This window comes from Agelaius phoeniceus, chromosome 1 (genome assembly GCF_051311805.1).
Source record: "Agelaius phoeniceus isolate bAgePho1 chromosome 1, bAgePho1.hap1, whole genome shotgun sequence".
NCBI lineage: Eukaryota > Metazoa > Chordata > Aves > Passeriformes > Icteridae > Agelaius > Agelaius phoeniceus.
Window position 1 is genome coordinate 20090437 of NC_135265.1, and position 23589 is coordinate 20114025.

The following is a 23589-nucleotide window of genomic DNA, read 5'->3' on the forward strand; positions in this document are numbered from 1 at the left end:
GCCGTCAGTGCTGCCTTTGCTGAATACTGAGACTTTTTCATGAAAGTCTATGCAAAACAACACTAAAGGCTCAGTCTTTTTTGAGCATTTATATTACACATATTGCCTTACATCTTGGAAAATCAGCTATTGTGCTGCCACAGTCATACTCCTTAGCCACTTATTTCCCATGGATCTGTAATGAAGCCGAGGGTTAGGTCCAGCCCCACGTGAATAATGGCATTGCTTTAGCAAGGTTGGCACAAAGAGGGGACCATTCCAGCTCCCTGTACAAACTGGAATGCTGCATTCCACAGCATGAGGGAAGCTCCCCTCATTGGAATGCAAGGGTACTTCAAAGGACCCTCTTTAATTTGCAGCTGAGCCTCTACTTAGCCTTGTTAAGATCTTCATTAATCAAAATTTGCTACTGCCCTCCCCAGGAGAGAAGGGAGATGACCACTCTGCAGTACCGAAAGGAACATTTGCAACCTGAAGGATGGTGATTTAATGTTCACAAAAACTTACTCAGATTCTGGAATCCTAATTCTGAAGTCATGGCTGTAGCAGGCACAATGATAGATTGGTACAAAACCAGCTCAGAAATACTTTTCAGCTAATTTACACAGAGAATGCAACATTACTGGGCTTGAGAAGTGGGGCATAGTAACCTCCAAATCTGCTTGAGGCTTCAACCTGCAGCAACTGAAACAAGCTTGTAAAAATTCAGGTGTCACAGCAACTGAAGTGAAGCAGCACATAGCTCCACATGGGTGCTGTTAATGTGATGCTAAGGCTGCCAGCAGCCTTCCTTCTGACCACATTACCCCTCAGATCTCATCAGCACCTAGAGCAAAGACACAGATCAGTGCACCCACCCTTCTGGAGCTTTGAGAGTTGGAAACCTGTAACACAGCAGTGTTTACGTAAAGTGCTGTAATGTGGACCCAGTCCCACTCTACAGAGAAAATAAAATGAAAGATCAAACAGCTGCTGAGAAAAGTGAGCAGCAACTTTGTTGCACTTCATCACATGAGGACCACAGATAAAATATGACTGTTCATTTAGAATTATTCTATAGCAGGCACACACATGCTTTGCCCACTACTGTCGCTCAGGTGACTTTTAATCCTGAGGTTCCTATACCTGAGGAGGAGTACTTAAATTCCACATTTCTTGAACATGAGCATGGAAGAGAATCATGGAGGTCTGGCTGCAGATAATATACATAATTAATTAAATATAAATTAAAGGGGCTCTGGACCCAGATTTTATCTTCACTAGAAGCAGCGCAATAGATACATTTTAATAAAATTAAAGTCACAGAATACTTGTCAATATTATTTGACAATGAAAAACATGCTTAGTAGTTTTATTTTTATGGAGTGTGCCATAATAACATTTTTACTTTGGAAAAATATTTTTAACAGTCCCCTTCTGGAATAAAATGGTTTTCCAGCTGAATACATTGTATGGCAAGTATAGGCTGAAGGAAGGACAACTCTTTAAAGGAAATTATACTCCCTCTATTTTTCCCAGACAATATGGATTAATTTAACTGCAAAAAGCTGCTTGTCCAAATAATGCTTCCAAGAGTGGCCCCTATGTGAATATTGGGTAAACAATGGTTATGATAGGCACAAACAAAGTCAGCTGTCAGTTCAAAGGTCAGTATCTCAAAAAAACTGCATTGAGTCTCATACCTCACTGATTGTGCCAGCCAAAAATAAGGGTTACAAAGACAGAGTAACTAGATCACAGCTAAAAAACATTATCTCCAACGGACTGGCTTTCTGTAGCACATTACCTGTGTTATTTACATACTGTGTGGCATCCATTTCAAACCAGTTTTTATTATCAGCCTGTGACCATTTACAAATAGGAATTTTCATGACAGAAGGAGAAAAATAATAATAAGTCTCACCATGGCCCATATTATTTGTATGACCTCTGCCAGGGAGTTCTCTGTCCCAGGGAGCCTGTCCTTTCATTATGCTCCAGTCAGCATCACCTTTGCTCAGTGGCTTCCATCCACAAAGGTCAGTCTCAAAATCACATAAGGTATAATTAGCTGTGGTAAGAACAACAACAAGAGAGGATCAATAAGTTGAACTTGATGCAACAGTTTAATGCCACAACTCTGACTGTTTTGTACTTAGATGTACTTAGAGAGTTGAAAAAGCAAAAATATGTTGCAGGTTATTCAGAGGGATAATTAGTTCTAGAATACAGGTAAGAGGTTGGGCAGGCCCTTCCTTTTTTAATCAAACTCAGAACCATGAAACAAACTACCTGTAAGAGAATAAACATAGTAAAGAACTGTACATAGATTGCTGACATATTATAAAATAATATTAAATATGTTTTAAAGAAGAATTGCACTAGTAATTTAGCTATGAACGTGTGAGAAAAATCAGATGCATTTAGGGCTTAAAATATATGGAAAGCAAAGATGAATTAAGCTTTCATTTAATTTATTTTTGAAAATGAGATTTAAATTTATCAATTATTCAGATTGCCTAGAAATTTTTATTGCAAAGTGAAAGACGATTTTCTCAGTTGGTATGGATTAGACCAATTTAAATTGTATAAAAATTTCACACACTCCTACATTGATTGAGTACAAATAATTATTTTGATAGGAAAGTTTTATACCCAGAGTTTTCTTTCCTGGTTCAGAACAGCTTCCCCAGGCGCTATACTTAACTCCTGGGGTCACTTATTGCAATTGCAACCATTATTTTAGAACTGTATTTGTCACTTGCTGCTCCCACAGCACATTTATCTGATCATATCAGCCTCAGAAAAGATCATACGTATTACTCCAATTTTCAGATTGTACAAAACCAAAATTAAATGCATCTTTCTTTAAGCACCATTGTAGCAAAGCTAAATAGTAAAAGTTCCCCAGTACTATAGAGGTTATTTGAGCAGCTAAATCTTAAGGTAGAAAATAAACCACAAATATCAGTGTCTTTTATCTGGGTTCACCATATACATTAAAATTTGATGGTGCATAGTTTTCTGCTTAGTGCAGCATATTTAGTTTAAAATGAAACTTGGTTAACTTATTTGATTAAATTTTCATGATTTTCACAAGGTATCTTTTTAATTAGACTTCAATTGCTAGTACATTAAGGTTGAATATGCAAATTGATATCCAAGACTAAGCTGTTTTGGTAATTAATACTATATCCAGACATTTTGCTTTCCTTAGCTAAGCAGTCTTGAGAGAACCAATGTGACACAAAAAGACAAACATTCTTTGCTTAAATATCTCTGTCTCCTGGCCTCCCTAAACCCTACAAAAGGTCTTCTGCATAAACAGCTGACTGTAGTGCCTGCACAGGAATATCCAAAAAGACATCCATAAATGACCCTGTAGGCACCAAAGAAAATTAGTTAAAATAATTGTTTAAATATGAAACTGAGATCAAGATAGTACTAATAACTATTATGTTACAGCTCTAAATGGTATTTAGCATGGAAACATTTTTTAAATTAATGTTGTCTTTTAACTGAAGGCATTTGGGACCTCAAGATTTGTTATGCTGATAAAAACAACAGCTTTTGTATGGTCAGAGCCCATCACTGCCCTTGCTGTTCAATAGGATGAAAGGTGTGGTGAAATCAGCATTTCTTACATTGGTAGCCTGTAGTACAATTCCTTCTAACCCTATAGATATAGAAAGAAATGTATAAATATCCCTTTTTAGGGTGAATATATAAGCAGTGGGGAAAAAAAAAGAAATGCATACATAGCAAAACATGATCCCAAATGAAATTTGTTTTGTCCAGTCATTTTTTCAAACTTTATTCAAGTCTGAACACAATTATAAAGGCAGGAAGAACATTCATGGTAGTGCACTTTGGGGTGTTTTTTGGTTGATGTTCATGGTTGGGTTTGGTTTTTGTTGCTGATGATGGTTGATTTGTTTTTTTTTTTCTTTTGGGTAGTGAAGAGGAAATAGGATATGGTAATGCTCACCACACTTTAGATGCTAAATGGTTTTTATTCCACCTTTCACTTGAAATTTAAAGCTCTAAACAAACGCCCAGTTATGCAGAAACACTGACCAGAGTCAATTACCAAACCCAAGTGTTGCCCCTATGCAGTATCTGGAAGTGATACTTCAATTTAAAAGTGTAAATATGTTGTAGAACAGCTTGCCTTCAACTGTGAGTGAAATGCACTTGTCCAAATTAACAGTCAAACTTAAACTTTATCCCTGCTTAATTCTAAAAATTTAAGGGGTGCTTGTACATGTTTAATCAAGCTTGAAAGAAAAGTTCTGTGCTTTGGCCAAAACCCAAATCCAAGTAAGAGAGTTTTTCAGTGTGTTTCTTCATTCCTCAAACATTAATCAACCTTAAGAAATGTGCCTTTCCTATCAAACATTCAGCATTTTTATCTGAACCTTCAAGGGATTATAGATAATCTTTCTCTATCCATAGTTGGAAAATAAGTGACAGCCTATAGTTTTTGACTAGTCATGCTGCAGTTAAGTTTGACGTAAAACTCTTTTCTGATATATTTTATCCCTTCCTTCTGGAATTCTCAGCACCAGAGCTTATGTTTTATATTTCACTAGGAAGATTTCAATGGACTCCAACTGCAGATACGTTTTTGACATTTTGAGTGGAAAATAAGTCAGTTCTCTATTTTAGACCTTTATCTTTATAATTTAACAAAACAGAAATGAAAATAGAAAGGAAAGAACGATTTGCTTTCATTTTAACAGTAAGAAAAATTTGAATTTTTCTTTTATTAAATTTATGTAAATATATCAGTATGGCTTAATTAGTGAAGGAGTAAACTATTACACCATTTCTACAAAGTCCAATGATGCAGCCAGGAAAAAAAATCTTGTTCCCCAAAAACCTTTTGAGTTTCAAGAATAAGCATAGGTTACTAAAGCCATTAAATACACTGAAAATATTTTTCAATGAATACAAGCAGTTTTCAACATATTAAAAAGAAAAAAAAAAACCAACAGCAACAGCAAAAACAAAAAACAACAACCAGAAAACCCCCAACCAAAAGTCCAGGGAAAAAAGCACATATTTAAAGAGTACTAGGAGGTGAAATGGGAATGTTTTTTTCTTTGACTATCTTATTCTATCTATTCCATCTCCTCATGATCCTCCCAGGGTAAAAAAAAGCAGTTCTGTTAACTAGGCTGTTTTATTGCTTCATCTTTGCTGGCCTGCAAGTGCATGAAGGTTTTCAATCCTGCTCTGAGAGCTCAACCAAATGAACACGAATGGGGACACTCAGAGCTGGTCCCTCCATCAGGTTGGTGTTTCCCTGAACAACAGTAGAGAATGAGAGTACTCTCCTCATTCAGTATGGCAGCACCAAAGTGGTTTTGGAATTTGGGGTAATAGCTATCATTATGAACAGAAACCAAAGAACCTCTTTGTCATTAATATTTTGTCATTTCTGTCTAACATTTAATGTCATTTTGTGAAAGTGAAGGGCTACACATATACCTTCTTTCTGAGTGCCTGTGCACTTTCCCTATTGGTGTGTGATTAAGTTTATTTACCTAGAATTTGTTAAAGGATTCATACAGAAATATCCCAGATGGCCACAGACCATCCAGCCTGACCTTCCTCATGTCATAAGTCATTAGACAGATGACTCATAACTCTCACAGGTGAGGTGGCCTCACATCATTCTGAAATGGCTCAGTTCCCTGGCTTAGGGTTAAGAGAGTGTAAGAGAATCTCGTGTCCACCCTTGGTCTGCAGAGATCAGGTTTGCTTGGAGCTGCTCTGGTGAAACACAAAGGCAGTGCTGCACAGTGCTGGTCAGCAGCAAAGTCTGTGAAAATACCATGGGTGTAGCTTCTTGCTCTCCACATGCAAATACGAGATCAATGAACAGAGACTGAAAATTTCAGACAAATTCAGTGTCACAGAAAATGTACAAATGTTTAGTAAAAGTAATGTTTCAGACTAAGTGCTCTTTCCACTTCGGTGTTGAATGATAATAAAAATATTTGCGTCTGTGCTCACCTGCTGTGGAAGGTTGCAAGGATTTGCAATTGTAAATTGCTGTACTGTAAATGAAATGCTGTAAAAGCTACATGCCTTTAAAATTATACAGGTTTCCTTCATTCTACGTATTCCATATTCATAAATTATACAAATCCTATGAAAAGCTGAGAATATTTAAGGTAATACCAGAGGTGTTGAATTAAAAGCAGAAGCAGTAAAGGCGGCTGATTTAAGAAAGCTTCTAATTAAGCTAAATGGAAGTGATCCTCTTTCAGAAATACCTGTTGGATGACCCCACCCCACAATAATTTTGAATTTACATGGATGCTGATGAGCAGATAATTTCCAGAAAAACTACTGCATCAAAGTGTGATATTACTTGAAAATAGCAAGTGCTTCCTAGACTTGTTTCCAAGCTGCAAGGTGTGCTAGCAACTGATTCATTTGTATTTTTGGGTTTATAAGTGTTGTGAGGTTATGTATAAATCATGTAAAATAATGATAAGTTTAGTGTTTGAAATATTAGTTATTTGACACAGTATTTAGTACAAAACTTTCTTTATATTGGGTAGGAAATAAAGAAAAGGCATCAGCATGAAAGGGATCTTTATAGTCCTTTAAATTATCCAAGTCCTGCTTCTCACTTTCTGTTCAAATATATTAACTAGGTTTTCATAATTTGTTATCATTCACTGAAATAAAAAATTTAGAAGTGATCACAAATAAGAGGTGTCAGAAAAGACAATGAAAATGTAGAATTTAATAGAAAAATCTGTACTTTCATGTACTTTCATAACTCCATTAGATTCATAGATTTTAACAACTCAAATAAAGATGGTTACTCATATGCATAAGTGTTTCCTAGACAATTTCCTACTTTTTGAGACTTAAGTCTCCTGGACTTAGATATATATTTATATAAATGAGCAGAGATTAAACAGAAAGATTAGGAAGAGCAAAATATTTATGTTTGTTCTTGTAATAAATTCTGTTATTATAACACAACTCATGTCAAATCAACATGACCAAAAAGTAACATTATTTTTAAATTCCTTATTATAATGAAACAAAGAAATTCTTAAAGGAGGGGAATCCTTCACATTAAGTACCAGCTGTCTGCCATTGTTTTTGCTCAATAAGAGATCTGTCAGCTCTTTCAGGACCTGAGAACACTTCAACAAAGGAAACTACTGAGCATGTGTCCAAGATGCTAAAAGACCTAATAAAGGCTAAAACATGCATCACTGTACCAAATAGGAAATTTTACTGAAAATCCATATGAATAAATATAGTCAACTCTAAACATCATGGAGGACAATATCAAGATCTTGTGGAAAATTGATATAATGGGAATAAAAGTACAAAGGACAAAAAAATTTTTTTTTTCTTTATGCCCTTTTTCCTCAATACTATAGAAAGTGTCTAAAGGATTAATCTTCTAAGCTGATCAAACTGCTGAGTAGCTATATTCCATTAGGGCTGTCTTTCCTGAAAAAGGAGTGTGGGAAGCATGCAAGACAATATTATCCATTGAAATGGGCCAACTTTAACAATAGTTATTGCTGTTTTAAAGATGGCACTTTTTTGTGTGCTCTTTCTTCTCAGCCAGTAGTCAGAGAAATAAGCAACTACTTTAGTACATTTACTTCAGGAAAGAACCTTTTCCCACCCTCTTTTTGGGGGATGAATATACTTTTGTGCATTGCTCCAATGAAATAATACTTCTTCAAACTGTGAATATCTCAACACATAGTTAAGCAAACAATCCCTATTCCTCAGTTTCAACTGAGTGTCATATTTTCTTTAATTTGAAGAGACTTAGTGGAGAATCAGCACCAGTAGAAAAACCAAAGTTAATTGCAGAAGCAGCAGCAGACAATGGAGAACTAGGCAGAGATTTTGAAGAACATTTTGCACTGATTGTGGCTCTCATCATTCCTTGTCCCAACATCATAACTCTGGAGATTCCACAAAGGACAGTGTTGAGACCATTGGGTCATTGTGACATTTCCTTCTTGTGACAAATCTCCATTTTTCTGACCCATCAACATCACCACGACAGAGGAAATATTCCCAAAAATTCTGCTGTGATCTTTAAAAGACTGACTAGATCTAGGTAATTTTTAATCTTTTGGTTACCTTTTGGCTTTTGTCTGAGGCACAGGCCTGTAAGTGTTTGGAGTTACCTTCAGTTTCATCTTGTGTAGTATGATTAGAAGCTCCCTTCAACTGCAACAAATATTTTTCATGATCTTTTGAAACGTAAAAATTATTTTTTTTATTTCCAGTTGCTCTGCACCACAATTCTTTTTAATTGCTATGAAGTAGGATGGCTAAATTGCTGAGAAATAAAGTCCAGCTTTGAAAATACAATTCACTTTCATTCCATTCCTCCCAAAGAACTTACAAGGACTCTCCACATTCTTACCCATGGAGGTAGGACAGACACAGAGACACAGACACAGCATAGGGTCAAGCCTTGTAAAAATCAAAAAAGAGCTCTCAGAGAGGGAGCCCTTACAGACTTTCATTCAGTTTAGATTCTACCCAGAGATAAAACAATATATACTTTCCTATTTAAAATGTTATTTCAGCATTTGCACATATTACTTGTTTCAGAGATAGTTCCCACATGGTTATTTAAGTAATTGAAAAAAATTAAGTATTCTGACTGTGAGTTAAAAAAATGGCTTGCAGTCACAAATATTTCCTGAAGTCTCATCAAGGAATTAGAAAATAAAATATTATCAGTGTTTTTAATCCTGCTACCTTGAGCAATACACAAAATTTTAATTGGCACCTCCCAGCAGCAATATATATCATCACTGGTATCTTAAATATGTGTACATTTTTTAGGTTAAACACATATTTAAGTGTTACTACCACAGGCAAACATACATACTTATGCATGCCCTATAGTATTAATTTTAGAAGTGATAGGGTCCCTAAAGACGTTTTCACTTGGAGATCTAAAATTATTCAGAATTATTACAGACATTTTTCAGTAATTTTTATTATTTTCTTTTTAGTCTTGATTGTACAGTAGAAACCATGGTTTCTAAACAAACTTACCTTCAGCTGCAAATATAATGAAGATGCAGCTTCTGAACTACATTTTTGTGGTGATTTGCATCATAGTGCAAATATAATGTCACTTAATGCATTTTCTGACAGTAATTCACAAAAAGTCCAAATTAGAAAACTGTTCAGAGAACAAATCCCAAGGCAGATTTCATTCCCTTGCAAATTAGGGTTATAAAAGTGGTATACAGGGAATATATTTAAGCAAAAACACAGTAAATGTTGTATTTTAGCAGATTATTAAATAAATTACCAGCTGTATCAAAAACATGATGATGAGGCCAGACAGAGGAACACAAAGCAACGGAACGAAGAAAATGCTATGAACATTTTCTCTAACCTGTATGTCATTAAATATTTTGGGGAAAAGAAGTCATAGGAATTTAATATATTTTCTCTAGGGATTTGTTGAAGGGAAACGTTTAGGTTTCCCAGCACTCCTCAGCAGGCTGTCCCCCTAAAGCAGTGGGGTTCACTCACAGCAGGTGGCTGGGTCCTGGTCGCTGCCGCCAGGGCAGTCCCGGTGAGAGTCACAGGCTGATCCGGGGGCCACGGGCTGCCCATCCCTGCAGGGAGAGTCTTCCCAGGAGCACAGACCTGCTGGCTCTGATGGTGCAGCATCCAGGAGCTGGATGCTACTCAGGCAGATGAAACCTGCCCTCCTCTGGAGTTCTCCTTTAAACACGAGCTGTCAATAAAATATTTGCGTTAACAAACAGCGGAGTGAAATAGGTTTTTATTTACACAAAAAAAGTTCTAGGTGTAAAAAGTGCTTCATAATTTCCATTGCAAAACTCTGATACATTTCAAACCAGAATCTGAAATTTTGTATGCCTATCTCGGGTTGAAATTATGGAAAATTTTAAGCTGAAGTTTGATGAATTCCAAGACTGAAGTTAAAAAGAAAAAAGTATATTTAAAAGAAAAATTCCTAGTCTCATAAACCTTTAGCTAAAAATTAGTAATGCCCCTGTGCTTTAGAAAGGTGTCCTGAAATTTAATATCCTAAAGACTCAATCTTCCTTTCTGAAGTGTCTTCAAAAGCTCATTTTGCAGATCCTCAAGAGAAAATTTCAATTTATAGGTGTGTAAATTGGGCTGGGGACTGTCCTCAGACACCAGTTGGCATAGCAGAGTTTAACAATTGATAATTGTTTCATCACATAAAACAAAATACATGCAGCCAGTCTCTGCTGTGGGGTTGGTCCCTGCCTGCTTGCAGTCCTGGAACTGTTCTGGGCACTGGATTGGAGGTAGCTGATTTGCTTAGGTCAAACCTTTCTCGAACCATGCCAATGTTTTAATTATTTGGACAATCACGCACCAATCCTGGGCCTGTGCCTTCCCACTGCTTATTTTACTGCTCTTGACATGGACAGAGATTCAAGGAGCATTTCTCTCTCTGACAGAGTTCCCTTGCTCTGAGCAGATTTAGCACTAGCTGATTTATAGCAATGAAATTCCAGAAGAGCATCTGTTGCTCCTGGGCACGGTGCAGCCCAGCTCTGCTGGCTCTCAAAGCAATGAAATTATCCCATTTGTGCTCTCAAGGTTTCTTTTACCTGAGTTAGAGCAGTAAGCAGGAGGAAGAAAGCTTGGATTAATCAAAAAGATTAGGATGGCAATAAAAGAAAGCACTGAGAAAAAAGACCAGGAGTTGGAAGAATAAATAAAAATGGATTTGTGGGTTTTCCCAGGCTGGGACATGACCAAAGTGTGAGTCTCAGAAAGTAGTTACGTGCAAGGGTCAGAAAGGACTGTGTTAGAGTATCTGACAAAACAGAAGGAAAGTAGAACAGATCTGATTTGAGGCATAAACAGAGGGGTCTAGCACACTCCCTAAAGCCTGGGAATTAGGTTGGGGTGAAATCAAGAGGCATTTTTCTTTCTAAAACATGAATTATATAGGTCATTGTCTTCCACTAGAGAAAATTTCTTCAAAATGACAAAAGTCATCTAATGCTTCCATGCTCTCTCTACTTTTTTTCAAAAAAAAGAATGCTGTGCTGAAAATATGAAATAAGCACAAATTTAAAAATAGTATGTTTCCTTCCCTAAGTGTAAGGGATCCTTGCAGTTTTTGTACAAGAATACACAGTTTGGGCTTCCTATCCATATATTTACAACCTAAACAGATGCTTATTTAATTTTAGATACTACAGATAACTTAATTACACATCTACTTGTTTATTCAAAATTGTGCTCATGGGAAAAGGAGACACAGGCAACAGCACACACTTAGAACCTACTAACTTACTGAAATGCATTCATTCTAACATCTGTCAAAACATCAATTCCTGCAGTGGGCTTACTTTTTGTCCTTTTAGCTGATTGCTGAAACAGTACAAGATGATGTTTACTTACAGAACTACAAAAAAATTGTAAATGGAAAGTTACTTAAAATGGAAATGTGGAAATTAATATAAAAATTAAGTAGCTGCAATTTAGCACTTATCTCTGTGTCTGAAATTTCAAGAAGGTATCTTCCCAAATAGTGGTTTCCATAATTTCACTGAAGTTCCACAAAGATCATTAACATCATATCACTTAACAGTATATATACATTAAATGAGTTGGCAATTCCTGAGTTGGACTCAGATAACTAATTAGAGTCAGATAAGATTTGTATTTATTTTCTTGCATATTACTCAAATGCAGCAGCTTCTGTATGTCATGTTTGTGTAGAAGTTTTCTTGAGGTACAACCAGAGATTTACTCATATTGAAGAAATGAAAAAATAGCAAGACATTCAATATACACACAATTTTAACAAATTTTTACGCTTCCTAGATTATTTACAAACAACAAAGGATCTTCAAAAATTGAGCACAAGCCTTTTTCATTCATTACCTTTATATTTTCTAGCCCTGTTGGTAGCTCTATATTCACTTTGACCCATTCCTTCTTAGTCATGATGTTGCTTTCCCACAAGACATGCTCTTCCTGCAAAATGCAGAAAACAATGTAATAAAGATAATTTTTGTTCCTCCAGAAGCTATTGAGGCCATCTTTTCATCTCCCAGCCAAACAGTCACCATATAAAAAGTTACTCTATGTGAAAAAATACAGCTTCTCATATTCATTTGCAATCTTTGCACTGAGGTCTGTTGAAGAGAGGGGAAATAACACATGTTCATTGTGACTAAACAGACTAATAATATAATTATCAGGATTTGAGTTGGTAGAATTAACATTAATTAATATGCAAAATAAGCCATGTTATTGCTGAATTTAACAATATGTTTCCATGGTGTTCTCTACATAAGGTTCCTTTTCATAAATAACTGCTTATATTATGTTGTGTAATTAATTAGATTTAGTTCTCTTAGAACAGAAGCTTGAGTCTGCCAGAATTACCCAGTCAATTGTGCTAATTTTTTTTTTTTTTAAATCTGTAAAGCAAGCACACAGAGTAACACCTAACAACTTTTACTCATGATCTGAATTACCTCAATCCTCCCTTTTTAATTCCACCTCCTAAGGGTAACAGGAAGAGTGCTACATATGGTAAAGCTCCCTTTATGCAAGCCCTTTTGATTCAATAATCTGGCAGAAGTATCTCACACTCGCTCTGCTTCTGGTCATGATCCCGCTTGGAACATACTGAGGCATAAAGGAGAGAAGGAAGAAATTTGAACTTTATATACCCACAAAAAATCTTTTCAAGAAGCAGTTGCAAAATAGAGCAAAACCAAAAAGACAGAAAAAACCCGCAGGAAAAGTTTAGGCTATACATACAAACTCACTATTAAAAATATCAAATATTGAGACTCCTTTTAGGAAGCTGCAAAGTATTGGTCGTACCTTTTCCACAAAGGATATTACAGAATTAGTGGCAGTTCAGAAAAAGATGCAAAGTGGGATAAGAGAAATGGAGAGTCTCTTGTATGACAAGAAATTGAAAGTATAAAAACAATTTATCTTACAGGAGATTAATAAAAGGAGTTATGATAGGCATGTGAAATGTTATCAGTATATAGACAAGGACAGTTATCTTTTTTCCTGTTTTATAATATAAAAGAGAGGAGAAATGTGCTGTCTACTGCTTGATAGGCTGTGAGCTATCAAGCAGAAGAACATTGAAATGATTTGTGATGTACAGACAATTAGTGCTCTTTTCTTACCATGGCCATTCTGATATATTAGCAAAGCTGGAAGATTAAATCCCCATCGAACATGTGTTCAAAGATCACAAAAAAAAAGAAAAGAAAAGAAATTTTGGATAACTGCAAGACAAGGCCAAGGCAACACACTAATTTCAAACACTCAGTGATAGAAGAGATCAAATTGGATAAAGCACGTGGCATACTTGATTTCAGAAATAAAAGTCAACTGCGAGTTTCTACCTTAGTATAGGATGTATTCGTTCAATTCTTTACATGACATATTCAGCAAAAGTCTTTCAATATTGAGAACACCTCATTCTGTGTAAAACTTGCTTCATTTTACTAAATAATTCAGTTTCCAAAGGAAATCTTTCAGCCTAATCATATCTTAGGCACATATGATACACAGAAAAGGATGATGTACTTGGAACCATACTGCAAGAAAGGTTAAAACCTTCCTGTTTTAAAACCTTAAACCATAGCCTGTGGTTAAATTTTTGCTTTTATTTAACATGCTCCCTCCCCACCTGCATGTACAAACCCTTCAAACACATTTGTATATCTTTTGGGAAGCACTGTATTTGCTGAGTATTTGACTGGATGCACCCTGATACTGTAATTTTGTTCACATTCAGATAACAGCTTGTAAACCCAGCCCGTGGCCATTTTTCTCCCAAGCTAGCTTTACTAAAGCAGTAGTAAATAGCTTGTAGCAATAAACTTGAGTTTTCTGTACAGTAGCCAGACCTTCTGCGACTTTTATTTACACTGAAAGCTGTAAATCTCCTCAGATGAAAGAGTATTTAAGCAGATTTTACCCTGTGATTTTATACAGCTCTAAAAAGTCAAAAATATCATTTCCCTTCTTCACAGTACTTGTAGTGTTCACCCTGCTTGTCCTATTCTTCCACCTCTTTGCTACAAATGGGTTAACCCCTCTAGCACATTCCTTGTGTCACTAGCCTTCTTCCAAAATATGGAAGGTGTTGTTTTTCCAGTACTTTCCTTCAAGATTTATTTTGGTGATGCAGGGGAGCTGTTGCTCAAGACAACTTTACACTATTCCCCTTACTGTGATATATTACTATCAATAAACAACCTTTTGTAAAGCTAAAATGGGCAAGAATTGTTCCTTTTCCCCACAATGTTTTTTTTTCTGACATAATGCCACTCAGATTTGAAGGATGGAAGAGAAATCACAACTTTTTATAAAGGTCTCCATCTATAAAATATTTTTATCATTTTTTTGACATTTCTCTTTCGATACATGCACTGCTGTGCAACTGCACCCATTATTTTGTCCCTACTTCTCTTTCCAGAGAGTAATTTGCAACAAAAGCTTATTTTTCCCCCCACAATGATTAATCAACTTTACCTTCTGCAGAGGAGTGTACTCACATGACTTTTGCAAGTGTTGTTGAACACACAGAAAAATTTTAGTGCATTAGGATATAAATATACTTGCATGTATAAGCATTAGTTGAAATCATCTTTTATTGCCTAATTTCTGGATCTTTTAAAGCCATAAAAGATGTAAAGATTAAGGCAATAAAAGGAAAAAAATAAGCCCATTATTTAAAGGGAGTAACAAAAAAGTAATGAACAGCAAGTGATAGACTCAACATGATATTATTTGGTTTCCATTTTTACTGAAAATATTAAAGTTTATCTGTCAGCTAACAGACTAATTTTGCTAATTGAATGTGCAAACTGGGGAATGAGATACTGGAAAGCAGAGCCATGGAAAGGCACCTGGTCCATGGCAAGTTGAACCAGAGCCAGCAGTGCCCTGGCAGCCAGGAGGGCCAACCCTGTCCTGGGGGGCATCAGGGACAGCATGGCCAGCAGGGCAAGGGAGGGATTGTCCTGCTCTGCTCTGAGCTGGGGCGGCCTCACCCCAATGGCTGGGGGCAGGTCTGGGTGCCACAATGTAAAAAGACATTTAACTGTTAGAGTGTCCAAAGGAGGGCCATGAGGATGGTGAAGGGCATTGAGGGGAAGCCTGTGAGGAGCAGCAGAGGTCTCTTGGGTTGTTCACCTTGGAGGAGACTAAGGGAGAACATGATTGAAGTCTACAACTTCCTCAGGAGGGGAAGAGGAGGGTCAGGCACTGATCTCTTCTTTATGGTGACCAGTGACAGGACCTGAGGGAATGGCCTGAGGTTGTGTCAGGGGAGGTTTAGGTTGGATATTAGGAATAGATTCTCCACCCAGAGGGTGGTGGGGCACTGGAACAGCTCCCCAGGGAAGCGGTCACAGCGCCAAACCTGACAGTTCCAGAAGCATTTAGACAATGCTCTCAGGCATGTGGCGTGACACTTGGGGTGTCCTGTGCAGGGACAGGAGTTGGATTTTAATGATGCTAGTGTGTACCTTCCACCTCAGGACATTCCATGATTCTGTGAATATTTTATGTTAGTAGAACAGTTAATATTGCTAAATGGAAATTCAAATATGGACTAGAATAGACAAATAATGTTAAAAAACACATATAAGCCAGAAGTACTGAAACTGGAATGGAATCACCTTTTCAAGTAAAGGTTGCATACTGGAAGAAATATTTTAATATCAACAAGCTCTGAGAACTGAGGAGAATGTGTAGGAAATCAGACAATCGGGAGAACAAAGAACATATATGGCAGCTAAGGGATAAACACAGAATATGCAATTATAGCCAAGATGCTGAACAACTCTTAAGACACTAGAACAAATTTCTAGCAACCTTGTAAGCAGCTAGAGAATTAGAAACTGAGGAACCTTTATTAGCTGATTCTGAAGAGGAGCAAGGTGTATTTAGCTGTGTAGTTTGTTTGATTTCTTTAAATCATAAACAGACTTGAAAAAATAGTTATTTTACTTCATTAAGGTTTTTAAACAATCTCATAAACCACATGCTTTAAAAAAATTGTGGTGATTTGGTGCAATGAAATTACTGTAAAATGTGTGTGCAATAAAAATGTGAGCTTATTTCAAAGAGGAGATGTCAATAGTTTTCTATTAAACTAAAAGAAAATTATAATAAAGTTGTGCAGAGGTCTGTTCCAGAACCTGATATAATTATAGTGCTGACTAACTCACTGGAGAGTGTAGAGAGTCAGATGAAAAGTAAATTTTAAAACAATATGAAAATACTATAGTGGGAGGAATTACAAGCACTGTGAAGGACAACATTGGCATTGAAAATCATCTCAGTATACAGAAACCAGTTTCCAAACCAATAAGGCAGAGTTCAAAGATATATGAGTCACAATAAAGAAAGAAAAATCAAATAGTCAAATGCAGTAGTGCTTAATGAAGAGCAGTTTGGCAAGCCAGCAAGAAAAGAGGAAAAGCTGCAGATTATCATGGACTGCATAGGAAATATAAGTAAACAACAGATCTTCTGAGTGATACCGCAATGTCTATATTAGAAAATATGTTCACTCATCTTTGCTCTCTCTCTTGAAAGAGTGAGGAAGGCCAGGGATAAATTTATAACATCTGTGTCACTTGCCTCTAAGAACAGTACTGAAGCTGTACATTGGGTATAATCCAGTCTCCAGGGGTGTTGGGCCTGTCAGTGCTGAGATTTAGCAAGAGTTATTTAAAGACAAGAGGCTTTGATCAATAAATATAGTGATAGGATGTTCAGGAAACTGCAAGGTACACAAAATAAAGAGGCTGTTTTGAATGACAGCTTCCAGGACAGCAGCCCTGTTGTCTTCCAGGGTCAGAATAAGCACTCAGCCCTCACTTCTGGTACTTACTATTGGCTAGTTTTGAAGATTCATTTGTCTTTCTAAAACAACCTAATGATTCAGTAGCAAAATGTGAAAAAGCCAACTCTCCCTTCATTTCATTTTAAGAAGTCTTAAACATGAGTGTGTATGTTGTTTTATTTTTCCTGAAGCTACCAGCAGAAGCTTATGGTCGTGAAGATTTTTCTGGCAAATTTTGCAGTATGAGTGATTCACATCATCTTTAAATAAGTCTCTGTGCAATAAATACACTTCTGATTGAAGGAGAAATTCAATAACTAAAACATAAAAGGGCTAAGAGAATCTGTGGAAACAGAGGGGACTGATGTAATAAATGCCAGAAAACGTTCTTCTAATGAGCATGTAAGGACCAGTTTATCAATTAATTCAATCTAGGCTCCTAGCTCTATGGGAACTCAAATGTCATATGTCAGTTTTCTTATGGTTTTCATTTACATAATTTGCTCTGTTTTCAAGGAAAAACAACTCTTGAATTGGGTCCATTGATGCTACTTAGGTGAACTGCTGAAATCAATATTCCTATTCTGTCTCAAGGTTGCTGAGAGTGTCATACCTGGGGATTTATTGGCAAGTACTATGGCACAAAAATCCGTGTATTCTGACCAGAACACTGATTATGTTACAATTCCCTGACACAGTCATAGAAAAATACAACTACTGGCTTTTATAAATGAAACATGAGCAAAAGCCTGGAGTTGTTTTCATGAATATTCAAAGACACAATCAGAAAGAAATAACTTGTTTTTATTACCTGTCCTAATTTTAGGACCTTTTGGTTGTGTTATACTTTGAGATTTTTAGCTTCTAATATTTGTGAATGAAGTGGATCTAAAATTTAAATATGTATATTGTTGGGTGATAAGAATTCACCTCCAGCATCAAGATATGAGAGCCATTAACTGAATGAGACCGGCTCTACTGATCTTGTTTTCATGAAGTAGCAGTGCAAAGCATCAATACTAACCTATCAAACCAGACTTCCAAAAGAGAACATCCTAATAGTAAAAAGTCTCACAAGGTAGGGGAGGTAAGAAAGATGGAAATAGTTACCAATGCTCAACTGACATTTGTGTTTCATTCTGGCAGGGCTCTTTTATCTACTAATTGGTAGAAGAATAGAAAAATTACTCCTCTAACACTTGGACAAAACAAAGCAGGTGTTTAATCAAGAACTTTCCAGCTATCCTGAATCAACAACTTTTTTAATATGTCTCCATAGACAAAAGCACCTATTTTCTTAATTCCATAACAGTAAGAAGGCTAGAAAAGCTGTTACTATAGATTTCCCCCCCGAAATCTGCAATTGATCTAATTCTGTAATAGCTGGGTTTGTCCTTGAAGCCTTATTGCAGAACATTCGTCCATCAAATCAGTTCATAGGTGAGATGGTGAACACCCAGGTTTTGCAACTGCACAGACCAGTGGAATTACTGGAAAACCAGTAACCAAGTTAGTTTTTGCACAAACTGACTCAGAGGACAGGCATGCAGCAGCAGGTGTATCTTGCATTTTGTCTGGTAACACCTGGGCTGCCACACCTTTACCTTTTGGAAATGAACACTTTTCTACTCACCTGGTTCATAAGCAGTACTGCCTTGAGAACACTGCTATCTGCCATGGAGTAATGAAACTGGAAATGGCAATTCTTGCTGGAGCAATTACACGTGGAGCTGTTTAGATGGGCCCTTTCATATAATGCCTTGTTATTAGCTTCTAAACACTCAAAATGGCCTGAAGAAAAAAGGAAAGGACAAAAATGTCACTTCTTCACAATTTTTTTTTTCCTCAGTTGTTAAAAATAAGAACTACTCTCATGTAATTCCACTAAAGACCCATTCCAGCAAGAATGAAATCTGATCATCATGCTGATGATGTGACTTGGATATCATCTATTTCCTATTAAATAGATAAATATATATATATATATCTATATCTTTATTTTACTCACAGATAGCCCCAGCAACCATGAATTGCATCAGTTGATAGTATCTCAAAGTTTTAATTTGCGTGCTTAAACCTGTGAGTCCCAGCTCAGCCTCCTCATATTTACAGCCATTCAACATCTAATGACAAATATATGTGGAAACTGGGCTTTCTTCCCACTGTTGTTTTCAGGAAATATGCTTTTCACAGCAATGCTTAAAGAACAGCCAAGGAAATAAAGGTCATCTGCACTACTGCTGCAAGAAGCAGTCACATCTCCACCATGTAATCAAGGTCTTTACTCCTCAGACAGAACTTCTGCAACAAAACATTGGAAGCATATTGTCTTTCCATGTGAAGTAGAAAAGCAATTTATGCTCTGCTTGACCTACTGGCCCTTATAAAAGCATTTCTACAGAGATCTAAGGAGTTCTCCATCCCCTCAACAGTGTCTATTAGTTTTTGGAAATAAAAAGGCTAAATATTTTTTACTAAATATATCAGCTCCTTCTTCTGCTTCCTGAGTCACTGAATATTTTGCTGCCTTCTGCAGCAACTATTAAAATAATAAACAAGGTCTGATTAAAGGTTTTAGGTCTGCAGTTTCTATTTTTATTTCTCTAAATAAAACTTATCTCAAATACAAATGGTACACAATCTCAAGGTGAAGGAAGAAAGTGTCATTTCACAAGAAAAATGCTCATTTTCATAAAGGACCATGTTCTTTTCCTTTTGTTGTTGCCTGTTTACTCTTGTGTTATGCAATGGTTTACACTGTAATATATTCTTGAAATTTCCTTGGAGTTAAGCTTATAGCTTCATGCCACAACAACTAACCTTTATATGGGAAAATATTGTAGATTAAACCCAGATTTCTTTCACAGACATGAACAAAGCATCTACACGTCTGTGACTGCTATCTTGTGCATAAAAGAAATGTGCAATACTAGAAGATATGCTACCAGTTGTTTATCTAACTTCAGAGTTCTCTGATGCCATTTTAAACCAATCAATATTAGTATCTGAGCCCAGTGATAATTAAGATTATTTCCTCTCTTTCCTTTCAAGTACTTGAGTCTTTAAAAGCAGGGCAAAGAGGAGTTGACACGATTTTTTGACAAGAAAGCAAGTGCTGTGCTCTAGATAAACCAAAGTCCTATGGAGCATCCAGAATGAGTCTGTATCCAAAATAACATGCTTACTCTACTTTAGGGAATGCATTTTGTGCAAGTCTTGTGATTGCTTCTGCTTAATCCAATGTAAGAAACATAAACTATGGGAACTATGATGGCATATATGAAATATACATGATAAAATAAAAACAACAAAAAAAAGTACTTTCTAAACTGTATTATTGGGAATATAAAACCTGTGTAAGAACTTTTTACATTAGAGAAATGAAGAGGAAAAATTACAGATAAATTGCCTACAATACAAAACCAGAGAAACAAAGCAATAAAGAAACAAAGGAAAAAAGGTCTTCCAATGACAGAAAGCATTTTATTAAACTTAGGGATACCAACAAGGGAGGATCATTCAAAGGCTGTAAGAAATCTTTTCTTTATAAATATAATTGTTTAGACCTCTTCCTTATAATTTTATTTTTTTAACTCTCTTCTATTTATAGAATAAATCTTTGATCAAAATCATAACATAAATCTTAGTCAAGCGCTATTTGCATTGCAAGTTTGAGCCCTTAAGCGTGGTATTTTTGCAGTTTGCATACCATGTCTTTACTTTATAGAATTTTTTTTATTTTCAACCTCTTAATTTATGTCTCAACACATCTGCATGAATAGAAATACTGAATTTATTGAGAGGTCAGCAATCACAGTTCAGATTTCTCAATACTTTTCAATATTAGTGATTAAATTCTTTATATTATATTCTTTTAAATATTAGTGAGTTTAATTCTTTGTGTTGTTTTGATGCTTGTTTCTTCACACATTTTCAGTTTTCTTTACAACTTAGAAGCACAGGAGTTTCCCTGGGGAAGTTCAGCCTACTCAGCTGCCTGTGCATATCCATACAACCATGCCCAAGTACCTCTTCAGGAAATATTTCCAAATATGTTCTCTTTCCATAGACAGTGCTTGTAATACATTCCTGTAAAAGCCCTTACAGAATTTCAATATCTTTTGTGTTCTCAAGATTGCCCTAAAAGGAAAATCCATACCCATTACCAGCCCTTAAGATGTCATGTTAAGGTGTGGCACAGATACAATGACTTTCAGGGAGGTTTTTCAAATAAAATCAAATGAAAAGCGTCTTTTTTCTTAAATACTCTAGTGGAAATTGGAAGATGATATGATGATATGAGTCTTCTCTTCACATTTAAGAAGAAAAAAATCTGCTTTACGCTCTTCATTATGCATAACTGCAAAAATTAGTTTTAACATAGTGTATACACAGGCACTTTTCAGCTATTCAATAATAATTTGACTTATGGCTACTAGAATGTAGTGAAATGCATGCTAATTTTTTTTAAAATAAAACCAATATCTAACATTCATTCAGCTTCTATCAATGAGATGTGCTCCATTTCTGTGGGTTCAAAGTTCAAGCAGTAATCTCCACAATATCAGTTCTTCAAAGCTGCACCACAGACTGTCCTATTACAACTAGCAGTACTTGACTCCTCTGAAGGCAGTCTCAGTACACAAGGCAAACACTTAGCAGGCAAGACAATTCCATCTCACAATAGAACACTCAGAGATTTACATCATTAAGCTTTCAAAAACCTTTCCCATAAACCCATTGAGACATAATACACAGTGACTTCAAAAACAAGTGGTCTTTTCTCCTTAAAATTGCATCTGGACTAACTTTATTGATTTTAAAGGTAGGACATTATTTCCTAGAATAATTGTTTCTTTACATTTGCCCTAATAAAAGGTTTAAAATGAAGTTCCAGACTGTATGCTCAAGCAGAATAGTACTACACAAGTCAAACTGCCAAGTATCAAAATCAAAACAAAACAGAAAAACACACATACAAAGGCTGGGGATATAGATGAATTTGATTTGATTTAATTTCATTTCACCAAATCATTGCACGGATCTCATAAAAAGAATAAACTGGATAATAAAACAGCTATTAGTTTATATTAGAATTCTTATGTTAAAATATTTCATTAATACCTGGAAAAAAATCATTAATTCTTAAAATAATATATTTTATGTCTTACCAGAAGGAATGCTCACGATGTCTTTATTAAACAGCCAAAACAAAACCTAAATTACGTACAAAATACATACAAGTACTTTTTGTAGTTTTGTTCTGTTTTGGCATCGAGGCACCGTCTTGCCATAAAAAGCACTATATTCTTCATGACAGCTAGTAATTTAGAGTTAAATTAAATCCCCCACCTTCAGTATTGTTGCTGGAATCCTCCAGGAAGGAACAGGAGGCAGTCTTGTGCCCAGCTTGCAGCCATGCCCCCTGAGCAGGCTCAGCTGCCTGGTCTGAGTGCCACTCACACAGGCCAAGCTCAAAAATGGAAATCTGTGGTACTAAAAGACAAAGAAAAACAATCACTTCTTAAGAAGTCATTCCTTATGAGACTATTCCCCATTAGAAATCTATGCTTATTAAACTCCTTGGCAACATTTCTGCTTCTTCAAAAGGTTGCTTCAAAAGCCCTGTGTATCCCTGATTGCTGCCCTGTACTTCAGCCTGCCATCTTTAAATACTCTAAGAAATCATTCCCTCAAGACAGATGCTTCTTGGAAAGCAATGGAGTGCTATTTATGTTAGCCAGTCATCACAACCTTCATGAATTCAATTCTGCAGAGAGAGTTGCCAGGTAACATAAAAACTGACATGCAATAATAAGAAATACCTATTTACTTTTCTAGGTGATAGCTACAGAAAAATCACTTTTAACAGGTTAAACTCCGCATCTCCACAATACTTGTAAGAGAATACTTCTTTTTAGAGACAGAAAGGTTCTGAGTGCATTACCACATATTTTAGAGGGCTTTTAACAGTATGCCTGACTAATCTAGCTGCCTCAGGATTTCAAGCAGGATTGCACCATGACAATGGAAGTTCCACTTCTTAATGTTATTGCAGAGGAAAGGTAATCTCCTGGTTAAGTCACATTATTAAATAGCAGTCAGAATATCTCAGAGAAAACACAGAGATTCCTAACTGTATGAAGAAAACAGTTTAAGGTTAATTCACATAGATGTTACTGTCTCCTTCATCTGAGAGAGATTGTATTATTCACATTACTGACACTTCAGTGAAATGGGCTGACCAGGCAGTGCTGCAAACATTTCATTTCTTCCTTGTTCTAGTCCTCAATAAATGTGTTCTGTTTTCAAACCATGTGTATTGTGTGAGAAAGAGCTTGTCAAAACCTTGCTTCCCACGGAAAATGCAAAATTCCACAAAGGTCTGGAAAAGGATGGATTTTGTCAAATTTCAACACACAAAAAAATTTGCAAACTCTTTCAAAAGGAATCAAGATCTTTTCCTAACACTTTTGAAGCATTGATACAAAACATTTTGAGTCATTCTGTGGGGTTCTTCCTTTAATTTGTTTTTATATCTTTTTGAGGGGTTTTTTGTTTTGTCAAAATACTCATTTTCTAGCTCTTAATGCCACAGCATGTCAGACAACAGTAAGATTAGTATTTTGGATTTTCTGACTCCCATCCCTGTAGCAGTTCATCTCAAATACCTGCTTCTGTAATATTAAAGGCTACATCTCTGCGGGATTAGAATTAACTAA

At 36.0% G+C, this 23589-nt stretch overlaps 1 protein-coding gene across 1 annotated transcript in view; it reads right to left on the reverse strand.

Annotated features, from left to right (window-relative positions):
• The window catches only part of MALRD1 (MAM and LDL receptor class A domain containing 1), a 217304-nt gene extending 194551 nt beyond the window's left edge, over positions 1 to 22753 (reverse strand). The window contains exons 1-6 of the mRNA XM_077191926.1: positions 22738 to 22753; positions 22220 to 22387; positions 18501 to 18658; positions 11914 to 12006; positions 9544 to 9751; positions 1904 to 2050 (exon numbers count right to left, since the gene is read on the reverse strand). Of these exons, the coding sequence (XP_077048041.1) occupies positions 1904 to 2050; positions 9544 to 9751; positions 11914 to 12006; positions 18501 to 18658; positions 22220 to 22387; positions 22738 to 22753 (790 nt within the window). The remainder of the gene's footprint in view (positions 1 to 1903; positions 2051 to 9543; positions 9752 to 11913; positions 12007 to 18500; positions 18659 to 22219; positions 22388 to 22737) is intronic.
• Between the last annotated feature and the right edge of the window lie 836 nt (positions 22754 to 23589).